We start from the raw sequence: 18,997 nt of genomic DNA on the forward strand, positions 1-18,997 counted from the left end.
GAAATTACATCTGTGTGAGATCAGAATTGGGGCTACAGGTCCTTAAACCCAACATAAAGAAAAGGTTTTGCTAAACAGCGTGGATATAAATTCTACTGATCGTAAATAAGTCACAATGTTTAGGAACAATTCCCCTCCCCCCATATCTCACAAAAATACCTTCACATTGAGACAATAACAGACCATAAAAGGGATTCAAAAGCACATGTGAATCTCCATAGCAATGCATTAACAATGTGGACTAAACAGTTATTGTGTCTAATGGAGTCTGACAGCAGCAGGGAAGATGGTGCTATGTTTCCAAGTCTATCGAGTTTCCTTGTACGTTAATTTCTCTCTTTTGTTACCTTAGCCAAACTGTCATGTGTAAAGGAAAAGATATCATGTTTCCAGATATAAGTGAGGTTGTTTGAGCTGAGAGGTGTTGCCAAGGAGAGTATTGCTGCTACCTTTGGAGTATGTCAACTTCCCCAGATAAGACCTTAATGCCCTACTGGCATTTTTGAAGGCTCTCTTGACATGCTTTGGGGAATGCAGGAAGAAAAGAACTTTTCAGGGGTAGTCAATTATATTTTTATCAGGTCTGAATTTCTTGGTCAAGGTATAGTCAAGGTCCAGACTCCAGAGGAAAATAATAACAATGATAATAGTAAGTAAATAAAAAGATATTGGGGTCCGTTCAGTAGCATCTGGTGGTCCAGATTTGGCCCGCAGTCTGCCTACTGACTACCCCTCCTTCATATGATCAGATACACAGATCTGGGGTGGTTCCATTTCAGGGAGTCTGTGCTCGTGAAAGGGGCTACTGTAGACTGAGAGCCTTAGAAACTGAAGTCCTGTATTTATCCACAGAACAGGGGCAGCACAAACTTCCTCAACAATGTGCCTCCGCTGTTCCAGAGGGAGCAGCTCAAGGCACAAGAGGTTATGTCAGTTTCCACCCCTTTTCCATCTCGGTCTCAGCTAACGTTGCCAGCAAGGGTCCCAGAGTACTTATTTGGCATTTATTTCCAGAGGCACAGATTATATTGCTTTTTGTTTGCTGCCATATGGTTTGCGGGGGAGAGGGTGCTGTGTCCAAACATCTGAATTGCTGCAGTGTCTTCTGTCGCTAGGAGAGTGGTAATAAAACACACCGAAAAGGCAGGTGTCCATGATCTTGTGTGAGCGCAGTACACGTCCTTCGGCCAAAATTTACAAGCGTTCAAAGCAATGACTACATCAAAGGCTTCTGCATTGTGAGGCAGGAATGAATTTGGAACTGGTGAAGTGGCCTTGTCTCTCAACTGGCTGTTTCTGCTGTAGCTCTTTGACTGTAGCTGAAAGTCCTTCCCTGATGTTCAGAGATGTTAGGCTGGGATTTTCAAAGCAGCATAATGCAGTTAGATGCCCAAGTCCCATTAAAATTCAGTGGAGTTTGGCACGTGACTCCTTTGGGCTCCTTTGAAAATGCCAGGCTTAGTGCAGGGTACGACGACCCTTCACATCTAAGTTGATTCTATTAAAAACTTGTGGATGAACTTTTCAAAAGCATCTAAAGAGTTTAGGCACCTACATCCTAGGACTTGGACTCCTAAGTAACGAAGGTGCTTTTGAAAATGTTACACTATAATTTTTTTTTAAACTTCAATGTATTTCTTGACTCTTGTTACCAAACTCTGACATGTCAGCTCTGAACTTTACAAAGACCATTGAAACTCAGGGTTTTTTTTCCCAACTGTACTGCTAAGCATCACTTGGGTGATCAGATGACAGTTATGAATGCAATATAAATACACAGACTGCTGACTGTGCACTTTCCATATCACTCTAGGAGGCATTGCTCATTTGGCCTGAAAGTCTGATGTGTATGGTTGTGCAGTGGATAAAACTTCCCTTTGCACACTGGTGAAAATGTGCTGTACGGTGTAAACTGAGGAAGTGGGTGTACTCATACTTAATTTCCAGGGGAACTAGAAATGATGGCAAATGACAGCGTAATTTAGGTATTCTAGACATTATGGCTGGAAATTTCAAAGGAGTGCAAAGGAGTTAAGTGCCCAACTCCAGTTGTATCCCAGTGGGATTTGGGTACCTCCCTCCCATAGGTTCTCGAAAATCCAGCTAATGCAAAGAAAAGTGAACAAGTTAAAAATGTCTTAAATATAATATGACTAATTAGTCTAATGAGAACTGCCATCTTAACAATTCAGTCTAAAGTGGGCCTGAAAGAAATGGCTTTCCCATCAGTAAGTAGTGAAAATAAACATTTTGCAAAATAAAAGTTCTCTCTCTTCAAAATGGAACTTACCTTATAGTAACTTGATTTTCCAAGGGTGAAGCTGGATCTCTATCATTCCATACTACTTTGTGTCATCAAATGGGGTCCTTGTGACTCAGGAGCATTCAAACAACAGCCACCTGAGAGAGATGCAGCAGTCACACTCAGTGAATAAAGAAACTGAAATATCATCAAGTATTTGTAATTAACTTTTTTCAGTGCACATTCTTATTGCCTATAGGCTAGATTCTGCCACCCTCCCTTGTGTTTTATAGTACCTTGCTTCTAGAAGTCACTATGACTGCTCGAGGACTCAAAATGTGGCAGAATCTGGACCTATATATTTAAGATGAGATTTTTTTTCAAAGCTGCCTAGGGGATTTGGACACCCATTCCCATTTAAAAATAATTGTAGCTCTCTAAGGCACTGTATCTAAATACTCTAGCTTTCCTTTAAGCCATAAATCACCTAATGCATCCCAGCAAGCATCTAGCTCTGCCATTGACAGGGTGAAGAAATTGGAGGAAAAGGCTGGTCTTGTGGCTCAAGCACACAACTGGGGGTCAGGAGGCCTGTGTTCTATTTCCTGCTTGGCCATGACTTACTGGGAGATCTTGGGCAAGTCACTTAAGCTCTGTGCCTCAGTTTCCCAATTGGTAAAATGAAGTTAGTACCTACCTCGCAGTGATGTTATAAGGCTAAATTATTTAATGTTTATCAAGTGCTTGGGAATCCTCAGTTGAAAAGCACTGTAGAATTCCCATGTAGTAGTACTGTTCCATGTTGGTTGTACTGGGGTTCACGTATCCCCGCCTGATGTACTGTGAGGTAGCCATTTCAAAAGTGAAGCCAAGCATTAAGAGCAAAAGCAGCAGATTCTATTACTCCATACTCACTGGATTGGATAGGTGTGCATAGACACACCCTAGACTGGCCTTTTCATAAACCATCAGGTTATACAGGGTCCTACCCAGCTGTATGACTCAGTGAAATGTCTGTCTCGATAACAGAATTGATGCTTGGCTTGCTTTTTAACCATAACCAATTTCCTTTCTTTTGCAGGAAAAGAGAGGAAGAAATGAATGACATAAAGGAAACTCACTTTCTAAATAAAGAAACCCTAAGCTGTAACTCGGACTGAAGTCTTGCATGTTTGACCATCACTAGGAGCCAACAGGACATGCATGTGTCCGACTATCAGACTAATGCGGGTGAATCGTCGAGAAGAAAAATACTGATTTTTGTTTATGTTTCGTAGCTTTTTTTCCCTGTACGTAATGGTGCAATTACTGGACAGCTAAATTATAGTTTGGGGATGGAACTATATGTAACTGAGTCATTGTAACACAGCTCCTTAGGGGTCCGCTCCTGAAAAGTTTGAGACCCTTTTAAAAAAAAATAGCCCCAATTTGTGAGCTCAGTAAGGCATCTTTTGTTTTGTAAAAATGTGGTAGGTGGGAGGTCATGCTTTCACAGTGGTGCACAGTATCTGTGCATGAGCAGTGATGACAGAGGTGCATTCCAGAGCTGCGATGTGGCACAACAGACGGCATCTCAGTACCAAGGAAAAGCTTATCTGTGTATGGGCTGGGGAGGTAAGCAAAGAAAGGTGCATGGGATGCAACAGGTTTATTCCAATTGATTTCCAATTTAGTAGAGTGATATCCACTAAAGTATAATACCTAGGTGGCAATGTTAGTGCTCTGGTAGCCACATTGCCTAGATGTCTAGCTTTGGTGGTTTCAGTGTACCTGTATCCTGGTATAATTACCAGTGTTGTAGATCTTGTGGACATGTATTTACTTGCAAAAATTTTTGTGGTGGAAGTTGAAACTTCCTCTATTTATCATATTATTCTCTGTTCTCTTTTCCTCTTGTGAAAATCTTGTACCTTCTCAGGCTCATCTGACACCAAAGCATGACCCAGTCCTCTTGTCCTTTCTCTTTTGTATAACACCTTGTTAGCTCCCTTCTTGTGCTAAGCATCTCCACCTAAACAGCTTAAAACAAAATATGGAAATGGAGAACTCTGGATCCCACCGCATCTAGTGCTCATTCCTGGTCAAATTTTCTGACTAGGTAAATCTAGATTACCTAGTTTTTAAAATATGATTACATTGAAGGTAGAATAAAAGACTTAAAAGGCAGTTGTCCATTAGTTAATGTCAGTTTTGGGAAACAATCTGTGCTCCCAATATGATGTTGAAAAAGGGAGAGGTGATCACATGAGAGCAAAGGTTGTCTCCCAGAAATTGACATTAACTAATGCACAACTGCCTTTAAGACTTTTATTCTACCACCTATCTAAAGTTATTTTTGAAACTCACATAGAACATTTGACCAGGAATGGGCAGTAGATGTGGTAGGATCCAAAGTTCATGATGAAAGGAAAAAGATGCCTACACTTTTCGTTCCTTCTAAACTTCACCTGGGTGTATGTCGGAGCACCGGAGTCAGTTATTGCTTTGCTTTGCTATTATTTTGCTCCATTCCTATCTGGATCAGTTTCTATGTTATTTTTTAAGTCTCTTAAAACCCCCAGTGCTTTTTGTCTTTCTTCCGTGCAGGCCAGCTGCCTGAACTTTGATAAGCTGGCAACTGTAGGTACAGTACGTGCCAAACACCATCCTTTCCTTTCTCTCCATCACCAGCATTGAAAAAGATGGGTCGCGCCCCCAGACCAATGGGAATGTACAGACTTGTTATACTACTGAGCTGATTTAATTGTACAGAAAACCTTGCATGAAATGTTGTTACTGTATTTAATATAGAATGTACTCAAGGAATTTTAATATGGAGCTTGTAAAAAAAAAAAACCTCTTTATAGATACTATGTGATTACAGGAAAATCGTTCACCGAAAAATCATTATTTGCGTTCTTTGAGAATTTTCCTTTTCCCAACGTGTTTTGTATATGTCAGTTTATAGAGCTGATTTAATTGAGCTGATTACACAGGCTGACTGATTGCCTTTTAGAGAGAATTTTCAGTGTGGGTGGAACTTACCCTTGAGCAGAGGGTCAGCAGATGACCCATACACCTCGTAAGCTCTCTAAAGAGGGTTTAAGCGGGACCTAAGTGGTGTGTGGGCCATGCATCTTTCTGTACAGAGGTGAATTCCACCTTGTTTTATTACAAAGATCTCCATTGCTCCATGGCTTTCTGAACAGCCTGGGAAATAACCGGTAGGAATTTAATCAAAGATTTAACGGCCAAATTCAGCCCTCAAGTAACCTGAGCAATTCCATTGACTTCAGGAGAACTGTTTCTGCTTATTCCAGGGTTGAAATTGATCCTCAACATCCTGCCCACCCTATCTGGGGGAGGGTGGGTGTCCATAGAGTGTAGTGCAACCAGAGCTGTCTGGTCTGTACCTGGTCTGTAAGTTGTTCCCGTTGGTACATGTTCATATCCATCAGAGATCCATATTGGATTATAGGGAGTCTTGGCCAGATCTGCAGCTCCTGTGAATCTATGTTGCTCTACTGGAATTACATTGATTTACACCAGCTGAAGATCTGACTTTTTTTTGGTACCCAAATGTGTGTGTTTTTTTAAAGCTTTTGATACTATTTTAAACTCTGTAACAAAGAGAGATTAAAATATTTACAAAACCTGTGTCTTGGGCAAGCTTGGGACAGGCAAAGATATGACGTCAGTAACCTTTAAGTCTTCTATTAAATTCCTTTTGGTCATTTTGCTTTGCCTCATCTGAAGCCAGGAAGGTGGAGACAATTATGTTAAGTCATTGTGATTGCACATTGTGAGGAAGAGGCAGGGGCAATATGAGTTTCTATTGGATTGGTTTTAATTTATGCTCAACACAACTAAAACGCACTATGGGGGTTCACTGTGCCTGATGATGGATTGAAATTGTGACATTACAGGATATGAAATTCAGCAAATAGAGTGCAACAACTCTCAGCCATGTTCCATGCCAGAGGCTTACTCTTCCCAGTAGCAGCAGGTTTGGTCTTAAAATTCTGTTTGCCCTTTTCACTGTAAGCTTCTGGGTCAAATCAGTGGAACCTGTACTAGGGACACCTCCCACATGTATTCACTCTACTAAGGGTGACCTATTTTAAAGTATCCCCATTTTCTAGTATGATCCCTCATTGAAGAACCACGTCTCATTTTTTCTTTTGTTGCTTGTCACTTGATTGGCTGCTTTAAGACTGGTTTCCCGATAGACATTTTGGGGTTGTGGGGGATTATAGTTCAAATATTTTAATGAAGTAGAAAAATATCCTTAGATCAAATTTATTTTTCCTTTATGTTTTGGTGAAGGGTCAGGATAAATCGCATAGAAGTTGTTGTTTATTATTTGTATGTCACCAGCAATGTGCTGGCTGCTTTAACATGCTGTAGTGTTCTTCTGCGAACTTGAAGGTGGTTAAAGACCTAATCCCATTGATTTCAATATGGTTAGGATCAGGTCTGAATTGCATCTTACTGAAACATTTCATTGTGTGCAATAGAATGGAGATGTGCACTGGAGTGGCTTTTTTTTCCCTCTCTCTTCCTGATTGCATGTTGCAAAAGGAGGCCTGTGGGGAAAAGCTGTCTAGGCTCACTTCTGTTGGAAACCAGGATCTAGGAATCACAATCATTGCCTTCTGGTGTATTCAGATTCTTTATAATAGTTTAGTCTCTTTCCAACAATACTTCCAGCCAGCCTGGGCCATTACAATAGATCCTCCTAAACACAAGGAGCAAATCATTCATCATGCATCACAGCCTGAGCACCAGAAAAGTAGCCTTTGTGGTTGTCCACGAGCACTTTAAATTAATTTCTCAGGGGCCATTCACCATGTTGGATCACACCTGTAAAATAAAGGTAGGAGGCAAAGTGGAGGCTCTCCTCCCTTAGGAGAGTGCCAAGTGTGAGCATTGGGCAATGGCTATGAAGTCCACATTATGCTGTCTGAGGACTTGAATATCCTTGTGGCCGATGACTGGATAAACTCTCTCCTAACAAGAACTCTCCCATGGAACATCCATCATCTGGGAAGGGTGCATTATGTATGTGAAAAGACTGCTGTTGCTGCATGTCGGGGGGCGGGGGGGGGATTACTAGTATCACATCTGAAATTTGTTTTCTTCCTTAATTCCTCTGTTGGCCAAAATATGGCCAAAGTTCTTGATTCTGATTCCATACATTGATTGGCATGGTGCCTTTCACGAGAATCTGGCATTGTCATGATGACACTGTCCTATTTACATGTTTCTAACACTTGGCCAATCCAAGACCAGGGTGGTACCATAAGGTGTCAGAATAGTGAGAAATTGGAGGTTTGGCCTTTATGGGAAGACTTGGTGGGTAACTTTAAAGGGACCTTTAATTCAAATAACAAATGTGGGGCTGGGAAAAAAGGGTTTGTAAATGGAGCTTTTGGGAAGCTCCATCCCTATCTAGGTGCACAGTACAGTAGATGGGTGGGGTATGAAAAGCCAGATCAACAGAAGGATCCTGAGATGGCAAGTTTCAGTTCCTGTTATACACTTCACATTTACTATGCTGCTCAGAATTTAAAGCCCTGGTCCTGCCAACACTTGGGTGTAGCTTTATGCATACGGAGCTTGATCTAACAACCATTGTAGTCAGTGGGTGTTGTTTCATTGACTTCAATCAGCTTTGGGTCAGACTGATGAGTCAGTCCCATTAAACTTTAACAGACACATGTCTGCAAGATTAAGTCCTAGATTTGTTTTTCGTATCTTGGAATAGCCACCGTCTTAAATAGAAGAATAATTGCATGAGATTCCTGACTGAAAAATTAATGGGTGGAAGAGCTTAGTGTTGCTGCAGAAAATCACAGGATCATCCCATCTCACGATTAATACTTCACATTCTGAACCACTGTAGGCACAGACCAGGTAAGACACACCAAACAAATATCCAGTGGAGAAAACCTTTTAAGGTGTATTCTCCAAGTGGGTTGCTTTGGGTGCTGGCCATGGTCCTGATTAAAGAAAAGAAGCCAAGCATGGAGCATTGATTGAAAGGCCTTACCATGCATACAAAGGGTCTGCACTGGGATTTAATATCTTTGTGGACCCTCCAGCAGTCATTTGGCAATTTATCCATCATCCTTAGGAGTCTCCTCCCTTTTTTTTTCTCCAACCCCTGCTTTATTTTCTTTTTCATTAGGGCATTTTCTAGGTTGAGCATGTTCCTGGCCATGGATGAAAAACACTTCACACCCCCATAATGTTTCTCTAAAGAGTTGCATACATGCAACCTGTGTTTTCTCTATGCTGTGATGTGTATTTTTATAACAATCTAGATGTTTTCAAAGGTTTTATCTTCTCTTATCCCCTCCTACCATCAATCTACCTATCTCAGCAATCCCTGACCCACTGATTTCCAAGGTATTTTTAATACTCAGATTTACACTGCCACTTTCTCCCACCAGTTTTCGATTATCCTACCAACCCTCCAGTGCTACCTTGAACTGCATGTCAGCCTGTTCATTCAGCTTAGCAAGAGAAGAGCAGTGGAGGTGGTTTTATGCTGCCAAATAAAGACCTCTAGACCCCATGAGGTTGGTAACAATGGTTTCTGTTGGGCATAGATTGGGATGATCCTGGGTTTAGGGTATGCAGGAACAAAATTAGTGAAAAGACAAATATGGGGGAGATACAAGTGTCCCTTGCATCCTCTCCTTTTGGTGCCATTCAGCTTTTGGTAATGTAAGAATGGAAAACGAAATGAGTCTAGAATAGATCTCTGTGCTCTGTATATACAAGAGCCTAAATAGGTAGGTGTACCCTACCTTAGGGATATCTGTATAGCAGACTCATGCCCATGCTATGTGGAGTCTGTGCTGTGTTTTGTCAGTGTACTCAAGACCATGAAGAGAGAAAACACTGACTTGTTTACAGGTGTCATTAGTGTCATGGCTTGACTCTCTGAATGTAGCACTTTTGCTACAATGCCTGAGCAGCCAAATCTAGAAACCTTGTTGAGTTTGCACTTAGTAGTGAAAGATAAATTGTTACATCTTTTTAAAAAGAGTTGTTTGGGGGTAGAATTGAAACAAGGTTTCCTATTTTATTATGAGAGATATTTTTCCACTAAATTACTGATTCCTAAATGGTGTACTTTGTCTGATGTAAATAGCCAGGTGTATCGTGAAGACTTAAGAAGGGTCATTGTAGTCACATATGTATGATCCACCCTGTTCGCACAATATTGAGCTGATTTGTTTTATACTTATGAAATTACAGAAATAAAAGCAATTTTACTGGATGACTCTGATTCTGCTTTTCTTCCCCCTTTTCTTGCTTATTCATTATTCACTTTGAGGCAACTAAAGAAACTAGTGAGAGCCACACACAGTCCCTGCAGCCATTATTTAGCCCTTAATCTATGGCATAAAAGATCATGGAATGTGGACTCACTATTTAGAAATAGACCCTGGTTGGCCTAAAAAGTTAACAGTTCCTTAAAATTTGGTGAGATTCTTAAATTGAGGATTTTTGGTGGAGCACATTAACAGCATGTCCCAGCAAAGGAGGTGGCTGATCAAAAGTCTGTTGAATCATTGATTTCACTGCATACTGTTTATATAACCAAGGGGTTAAAAAGAAAATAAGGGGTCTTAATGTCACTAGATCACAATTTCCTATAGGTTCTGGGAGCAGCCAAGACAGAAATATAACATGACTGCAATCCCTGGCTGCAGGTGGTACGTCTGCTTCCAATACTGGTTGAAACTGGGAATTAGAGATGTGTGGCTATGCATGGTTGTGGAGAAGTTTTAGAGAGTGCAAATTCAACTTGAGGATATGGCAATACAAAAATTATTTCCTAATGTATCCAAAGTACTTCCCTGACCCTCGGCACAGTGTTTTGAAAGTGTTCTACATGTGTAGTGGTCACCAAAATGCTTTGTGTTTTCACTGCCATTTAGGAATGTAAAATGATTGAGGGCTGTACTTTAAAGAGCTATGTTCACAGCTCAGTATAAATCAGGGGTCTCAAACATGCGGGCCGCATGTGGCCCACGGAGTTATTTCCCGCGGCCCGCCATAGGCACCGACTCCACCAGGAGCCAAGCTTCAGACATTACTGAGTGTTTATATTTTATTAAAATCCCTCTTCGCATTACAGGTCAAAAAAAGTTAAGAGGTTGACTTTTAATAGCACACTATATTACTCTTCATTTTTTACTATACTTTTGTATACTTGTATGAAAAGGTTTCAGTGATGGGGCCCTTAGGCCAATGTACTGGTCCTCATGTGGCCCTCATGGTGATTTGAGTTTGAGATCCCTGGTATAAATCAATGGTCCACTGAGATCAGACTCCACTGACCTATACACCGGCTGAGGGTCCGGCCCAAGCATGTGTTGTCCTCCCTTTCTAGAGAGCCCATGCTTGTTAGCAACGTGCGGACCCTGGGAGATGGAGCCTAGGCAGGTTTTATAAAAGTCTGTTTATAACATGGTTGGGCACTGGCCAGAGGAACGCACTCAGCACCTTTCTAATAAGAATCATGCTCTAATAAAATATATAGACTTTCTTTTGGAAATGGAGCACAAGTGCAGACCAGTGCTGGAAGAGCTGCCCTGTAATTGCTGCAGAAAAGGACACATCATTCCCTCATTATCCATTGCAGAATAATCCTGAGTCTCTATAATCTCTACTGCACCAGAATCAATGAGCAGGCCTGCCCAATGCATTCTGTAGGCCAGCCACTGGGAGATGTTTCTGCCTGGGATTAAATCAGGGGCTCAAGGGGGGGGACTTGCTGGGGGAGAAAAGGGGATAGCAAAGTGAAGGGGGTAGGGCTAAGAAGGAAAGGGGAGTTGCCTGGGTATCCTCTTCATGATCTTCCTAAATTTAGACCAAAATCTCAAATCCTGCTTCTATCTGATGTTTGAGCAAAGTGAAGCCACCTGCGCTGCCCTGCCCCACCCCTAACTCTCCTCACCTATCCAATGGCTGACCTGAATAAAAATGTAGTGGCCTTATGAAGTAAAGTTTTAGCTTGGGGCTGTATATGCCTGATTGGTTCCCTGCTGCTATACAAGAGAAGTGTTACTTTGGACAATGCCCTAAGGCTGCATGGGTAGTTGGTTGTGCTGGTGATAAGTACATCCTCCTAGTGCTTTATCCAGACTCCAGCGAATTTTCCAATGAAGGTTTATGCTGTTTTGTATCTTTGGTAAATTTCCTCTCTCTGCACAATTCATAAGACATCCCTTTGGGGGAAAGAAGCATCGGGGTGTATTTACAGCTGGCCCTCCCTGCTGGATGCTAAGACTGAGATTTTTTTCATAGCTGCCCAAGCTGATTTCCTATTAGTTTTAATGGGAATTGGATATCTGACTCCCGTAGGGTAAAATTTTCAGGATTCCTAACTGTTTATTTTTGAGTTGGATAAATCATTGCCAAGTTATTTGTAAGGTTGGATGTGTTGTCATGGCAGCTAAGGAATGCAATGCCATTTATTTCCCCTCTTCCCTACATAGTTTAGTTAATGCCATCAGAACTATTTGACAGAGTGCACACTCTAGGGCAGGAAAGCACATACACAGAATAAAGCTGAAACCACAGGGAAGAAGCTTAGGGAGGTAAAGGACAAGTTAAAATTGGAAATAAAACTGAACATACTGTTTTGCACAGGACATTACATAGACTTATCTGCAAATATTTTTTCCCCTATTGTCTCACCATTGCATATTTCTGACCCAAGCCCCAACTGGAATCAGGGTCCTGTTGCGTTAGGTGCTGTACACACACAGTGAGATGTTCCTTACTCAAAGGGCTTACAATCTGAGCTTGGGATTTTCCACAGAACCAAAGGGAGACAGAACCTTAAAGGGAGCTGGGTGACAGACTCCCTTTGGTTCTATTGAAAATCCCAGCTTGACTCACAGAAAGGTAGGACTGGCAAGGACCTCAAGATGTCATCTAGTCCAGTTCTGCTGCATTATCTAGACAGTCCCTGACAGGTGTTTGTTTAACCTGTTCTTAAAAACCTTCAGTCAAAAAGATTCCACAATCTCCCTAGGCAATTTGTTCCAGTGCTTAACTACCCTGACAGTAGGAAACTTTTCCTAATAATTAACTTAAGATTTCCCTTTCTGCAATTTAAGCCCATTATTTCTTGTCCTCTCTTCAGTGGTTAAGGAGAACAATTTATCACCCTCCTTTTTATAACAACCTTTTACGTACTAGAAGACTTAGGTCACCCCTCAGTCTTCTCTTCTCCAGACTAAACAAACCCCGTTTTTTCAAACTTCCCTCATAGGTCATGTTTTCTAGACCTCTAATTATTTTTGTTGCTCTCTTCTGGATTTTCTCCAATTTGTCACATCTTTCCCAAAGTGTGGTGCTCAGAACTGGACACAATACTCCAGCTGAGGCCTTATCAGCACTGAGTTGAGTGGAACGGTTACTTGTTACGTCTTGTTTTACAACACTCCTGCTAATATATCCCAGAATGATGTTCACTTTTCTTTGGCAACAATATTACATTATTGACTCTTATTTAGTTTGTGATCCACTATACCCCCACAGCCTACTCCTTCCTAGGCAATCACTTCCCATGTTGTACTTGTGCAATTGATTATTCCTTCCTATGTGGAGTACTTTGTATTTCTCCTTATTGAATTTCATCCTATTTATTTCAGACCATTTCTCCAGTTTATCCAGATCATTTTGAATTCTAATCCTGTCCTGCAAAACATTTGCAATCCCTCCCCAGCTTGGTATTATCCACAAATTTTGTAAGTGTTCTTTCTGTGCAATTATCCAAATCCTTTATGAAGGTATTGAACAGACCCAGATTCCCTGCGGGACCCCTTTCCCTTTTATATGCCTTTCCAGCTTGATTGTGATCTATTGATAACTATATGGTTTTCCAACCAGTTGTGCACCCACCTTTCAGTAGGTTTATTTAGGCTCTATTTCCTAGACAAGATACACAGACCCTACAGACTTAAGCACCACTGCCATTCAGTTTATTTTGAAGGTCATCTCCACAGCCACAGACAGCTACTATTTTTAAAAATACATTGTCTATATTTTACAGATGGAAAAAGAGAGAGAGAGCAGTTCAATTCACCTAATGAATCAGCAGGGAAGATGTTGAATAGCAACCAGGAATTAACTCTTCCTCCCCTGCTCTAGTCCCTATGCAATACTCTATGGGTCTGTCTACGCTACAATGTAAGCCCAAGATGAGGAGAACTTGAGTTAGCAGACCCTGGGTTTGTTAACTTAGGGCTTGAGTGGCTACCCTCATTTGTAACCACAGGTTAGGAACTGTTGAACCTGGGGCCCCCACTGGGGCTCCAGCATCTGCGTTGCCTTATGTGGACCTGAATCCAACCATCCAGATCCCAGACTTCCCAGTGCCCTCCCAAAATGTGGCTGCTCTAGCCCTCTGTTCGTGGTGCTGTTTGGGAAAACCTGAGTGTCCACCAAACTTGACTATCCAGAGAACAAAGAAAGTCAGTCTGTGAGATTTTGGGATACTTTTGGCGGACTCCCAGAGCATGAGTCCAGTGACACTGCAAAGTAATAGGGTTTGAACTCTGGGGTCCCAGCTTGACTCAGGCTTGACCCTGCACCCCCATGGGAGCCAGAGACCCTGGATCTGAACCCTGGGTTGGCACGACTTGTATGTAGGTGGAAGGGGGGCTAGGCTTGAACCTGTGTTTGAACCCTGGACTTTCACTGCAATGTAGTCAGACCCTAAGGCTATTGTCATCCTTTCAGTGACAACCCAGACAGTTGCTTGTGTGATGCCCATCAGGTGAGTTAACTCAGCAGTGAAGATTTGCCCTTCGATTGGTTTAAACTGCTGTTTGGCCCTTTCATTCCTCCAGAACAATTGGTGACTAATCTTCAAAAACAAACAAACAACCCTGATATCACACATCGTAAGTGCAGCATCTGCCAGTACACAGGGGGAAAGCTTCCAGCCATAACCTGCTCCTTCCTTTTGTGATGACTTCAGAGTTCCTCTCCTGTCTTTGTCGATCTCAAGCTTTTCAGTAATATTGGCTTGTCAAGGTTCCTTCCCCCCTCTGAACTCTAGGGTACAGATGTGGGGACCTGCATGAAAACCTCCTAAGCTTACTTTTACCAGCTTAGGTTAAAACTTCCCCAAGGTACAAACTATTTTACCTTTTGCCCTTGGACTTTCGCTGCCACCACCAAGCGTCTAACCAGTTTTTTTTTTTATTAGGAAAGAGCCTGTTTGGAAACGTCTTTCCCCCCCAAAATCCTCACTAAAACCTTGCACCCCCCTTCCTGGGGAAGGTTTGATAAAAATCCTCACCAATTTGCATAGGTGACCACAGACCCAAACCCTTGGATCTTAAGAACAATGAAAAAGCATTCAGTTTCTTAAAAGAAGAATTTTAATAGAAGAAAAAGTAAAAAAGAATCACCTCTGTAAAATCAGGATGGTAAATACCTTACCGGGTAATTAGATTCAAAACATAGAGAATCCCTCTAGGCAAAACCTTAAGTTACAAAAAGACACAAAGACAGGAATATCCATTCCATTCAGCACAGCTTATTTTCTCAGCCATTTAAAGAAATTATAATCTAATGCATATCTAGCTAGATTACTTACTAAGTTCTAAGACTCCATTCCTGTTCTGTCCCTGGCAAAAGCATCACACAGACAGACCCAGACCCTTTGTTTCTCCCCCCCTCCAGCTTTGAAAGTATCTTGTCTCCCCATTGGTCATTGTGGTCAGGTGCCAGCGAGGTTATCCTAGCTTCTTAACCTTTTACAGGTAAAAGGGTTTTTCCTCTGGCCAGGAGGGATTTTAAAGGTGTTTACCCTTCCCTTTATATGTATGACGTGGCTCAATCCAGCACACACTGATTACCTTCCTAGTTCTGCACCATTGAAAGGAATGTGAATTTTGTCACTGACTTCAGTGTAAATAGGATCAGGCTTTCAGTACTTATTATCATGAGTCATTAATAAATGGTGTCACGGAGTGTGGGGGAGTCCAGGCCCTGCACCCCTCTTCCTGGGATTCACTGAGACTCTCAGCCAGCCAGTAAAACAGAAGGTTTATTGGACAACAGGAACACAGTCCAAAACAGAGCTTGTGGGTACACCCAGGACCCCTCAGTCAAGTCCTTCTGGGGGAGCAGGGAGCTTAGACCCCAGCCCTGGGGTTCCCTGTGTTCCTCCACCCAGCCCCAACCTGCTGCAGCCTCCGTCCACATTCCTGGGCAGAGGTGTTACCTCCCCCTCCCCCTCCTGGCTCAGGTGACAGGCTCTCAGGTCTCCCGTCCCCAGGGCACATTCCCAGGTCAACACTCCCCCCTCCCTGCTGCGTCACATCGTCACATCTCTCCCCCCTTCGAGACTGAACTGAGCGGGGTCACTGTGACCAGTGACCTGGGGAAGTTCGGGGCCCCCTCTCCGGGACAGCGCATCCGCTATCAGGTTGGCACTTCCCTTCACATGGACCACGTCCATGTCGTAATCCTGCAGGAGCAGGCTCCACCTCAGGAGTTTGGCGTTGGCTCCTTTCATCTGGTGCAGCCAGGTCAGGGGAGAGTGGTCGGTGTAGACGGTGAAGTGTCGCCCGAAGAGATAGGGCTCTAGTTTCTTGAGGGCCCACACCATGGCCAGGCACTCCTTCTCGATGGCCGCGTAGTGTTGCTCCCGGGGTAGCAACTTCTTGCTCAGATACACGATGGGGTGTCTCTCCCCCTTTTCATCCTCCTGCATTAACACCGCCCCCAGTCCCGTGTCGGAGGCGTCGGTGAACACCACAAAGGGCTTGTCAAAGTCTGGGTTTGCCAGAACTGGGCCACTGACCAGAGCCTCCTTCAGCGCCCGGAAAGCCTCCTGGCACTGCTCAGTCCAGACCACCTTGTCTGGCTTCCCCTTCTTGCATAGCTCAGTGATGGGGGTGGCTATGGCGCTAAAGTGGGGCACAAATCTTCGGTAGTATCCTGCCATCCCAATAAAGGCTTGGACCTGCTTTTTGGTGTGGGGAGCGGGCCAGTCTCTGATCACCTCCACCTTGGCCGGTTCCGGCTTTAGGCGGCCGCTCCCCACCCGATGGCCCAGGTAAGATACTTCAGCCATCCCCACCTTGCACTTCTCCGCTTTGACAGTCAGCCCAGCCCCCTGGAGTCGGTCCAGCACTTGTCTAACCTGGGACACGTGGTCCTCCCAGGTCTGGCTAAAGACACAGATGTCGTCAATATACGCCACGGCAAAACTCTCCATCCCCCTCAGGAGCTGGTCCACCAGGCGCTGGAAGGTGGCCGGCGCTCCCTTGAGGCCGAAAGGCAGGGTCAGGAACTCATAGAGCCCCAGAGGGGTGATAAAGGCCGATTTCAGCCGGGCATCTGCATCCAGCGGCACTTGCCAGTAGCCCTTTGTAAGGTCCATGGTGGTAAGGTACCGAGCTCCTCCCAGCTTGTCTAGGAGCTCGTCCGGCCTGGGCATGGGGTAGGCATCCGATACAGTGATGGCATTGAGCTTCCGATAGTCCACACAGAACCGGACTGACCCATCCTTTTTGGGGACCAGCACCACCGGCGAGGCCCAAGGGCTGGCCGATGGCTGGATCACCCCCAAAGCCAGCATGTCCCGGACCTCTCTTTCCAGGTCCTGAGCAGTTTTCCCTGTGACTCGGAAGGGGGAGCATCTTATCGACGGGTGCGACCCTGTCTGCACCCGGTGGACAGTCAGATTAGTGCGTCCAGGCTGGTTGGAAAACAGCTGTCGGTACGGATACAGCACCCCCCTGACCTCAGCTTGCTGGGCAGGGGTGAGCTGATCCGAGAGGGGAATTGTTTCCAGGGGGGAACCAGCTCTGGTCCCAGGGAACAGATCTACTAAAGGGTCATCTCCCTGCTCCTCCCACTGACCACACACAGCTAACACCACATTCCCCCTGGCATAATATGGCTTCATCATATTCACATGGTACACCCGGCGGTGGTGGGCCCGGTTCGACAGCTCCACCACATAGTTTACCTCATTGAGCTGCTTGACGACCTTGAACGGGCCCTCCCAGGCGGCCTGTAGTTTGTTCTTTCTCACGGGGATGAGAACCATCACCTGATCCCCGGTGGCGTAGGCACGGGCCCGCGCCGTGCGGTCATACCAGACCTTCTGCTTCCTCTGGGCTCTGGCCAGATTCTCCCTGGCCAGGCCCATGAGTTCAGCCAGTCTCTCTCGGAAGGTCAGGACATACTCCACCACTGACTCTCCATCGGGAGTGGCCTTCCCCTCCCACTCGTCTCTCATCAGGTCCAGGGGGCCCCTCACCCTCCTTCCATATAACAGTTCGAAAGGCGAAAATCCGGTAGACTCCTGGGGCACCTCCCTGTACGCGAACAGCAGGTGAGGTAAGTACTTGTCCCAATCCTGCGGGTGCTGGTTCATAAAGGTTTTCAGCATCATCTTTAGCGTCCCGTTAAACCTCTCCACCAGCCCATTGGACTGGGGGTGATACGCTGAGGCCCAGTCGTGCCGGACCCCACATTTCTCCCACAAGCACCGGAGCAGGGCCGACATGAAGTTGGAGCCTTGGTCTGTCAAGACTTCCCTGGGGAACCCCACTCGGCTGAAAATGGTCAGGAGCGCATCTGCCACGGTGTCTGCTTCAATGGAAGCTAAGGGCACTGCCTCGGGGTAGCGGGTGGCGAAATCTACCACCACCAGAATGTATTTCTTCCCCGACCGGGTCGTCTTGCTGAGAGGCCCCACGATGTCCATGGCCACCTTCTGGAAAGGCTCCTCTATGATGGGCAAAGGTCTCAAGGCCGCTTTCCCCTTGTCCCGGGCCTTCCCCACCCTCTGACAGGGGTCACAGGATCGGCAATACTGCCGGACGGTGGTAAAGACCCCGGGCCAGTAAAAGTTCTGTAGCAACCTCTGCCGGGTGCGCCGGATTCCCTGGTGCCCTGCGAGGGGGATGTCATGGGCCAGGGACAGGAGCTTGCGGCGGTACTTCTGGGGGACCACCAGCTGCTTCCTGATCCCACAGGACTCCCCTTCCCCTGGGGGAGCCCATTCTCGGTACAGGAACCCCTTCTCCCACAGGAACCTCTCCTGGCAGCCTCTCCTCATGGTCCGTCCCACACTGAGGTCGGCCAGGTCCCTGAGCTTCTGCAAGGAGGGGTCTTTCCTCAACTCGGCCTGGAACTCAGCGGCTGGGGAAGGGATGGGGCCCGGTTCCCCCTCCGTGGCCAGGTCTGAGGCCTCAGCCTCTCTGAGCCGTGCCCCTCGGCGCTCCCTCCCCACCCGAGTAGGGTCTCGCGCCTCCAGTGTGGTACCCTCCCCAGGGTCAGGTCGCAGTGCCCCTCGCCGGCTCTGGCTACGGGTCACAACCAGGGCGGTCTGGGGGTCGCTTGGCCAGCCCTCTAGGTCTCCCCCCATCAAAACTTCAGTGGGCAAATGGTGGTGTACCCCCACATCCTTGGGGCCCTCCTTGGCCCCCCATTTCAGGTGTACCCTTGCCACGGGCACCTTAAATGGGGTCCCGCCCACCCCCGTCAGGGTCAGGTAGGTGTTGGGCAGCACCCGATCTGGGGCCACCACCTCGGGCCGGGCCAGCGTCACCTCCGCGCCCGTATCCCAGTATCCATTGACCTTCCTCCCATCCACCTCCAGGGGAACAAGGCACTCTCTCCGGAGGGACAGCCCCGCGCCCACCCTGTAAACTGAGCACCCTGAGTCCAGAGCCTCCAGCCCTCTGGCGGGGCTGGCTGGGGGTACTCTTCCCT

At 45.5% G+C, this 18,997-nt stretch overlaps 1 protein-coding gene and 1 long non-coding RNA gene across 5 annotated transcripts in view; one reads left to right on the forward strand and one right to left on the reverse strand.

Annotated features, from left to right (window-relative positions):
• ATP2A3 (ATPase sarcoplasmic/endoplasmic reticulum Ca2+ transporting 3) overlaps window positions 1-9,512 on the forward strand; it is a 149,284-nt gene extending 139,772 nt beyond the window's left edge. For all 4 annotated transcript variants that reach the window (XM_037880808.1, XM_043531410.1, XM_037880806.2 and 1 more), the window contains one exon: window positions 3,324-9,512. In XM_037880808.1, the coding sequence (XP_037736736.1) occupies window positions 3,324-3,402 (79 nt within the window). In that variant the 3' untranslated portion in view covers window positions 3,403-9,512. The remainder of the gene's footprint in view (window positions 1-3,323) is intronic.
• LOC119563906 overlaps window positions 1,123-18,997 on the reverse strand; it is a 74,052-nt gene continuing 56,177 nt past the window's right edge. Inside the window, exon 3 of the long non-coding RNA XR_005222692.2 lies at window positions 1,123-2,400. This is a non-coding gene — a long non-coding RNA (uncharacterized LOC119563906). The remainder of the gene's footprint in view (window positions 2,401-18,997) is intronic.

The sequence above is a fragment of the Chelonia mydas genome, chromosome 17 (assembly GCF_015237465.2).
Source record: "Chelonia mydas isolate rCheMyd1 chromosome 17, rCheMyd1.pri.v2, whole genome shotgun sequence".
In the NCBI taxonomy this organism is placed as follows: domain Eukaryota; kingdom Metazoa; phylum Chordata; order Testudines; family Cheloniidae; genus Chelonia; species Chelonia mydas.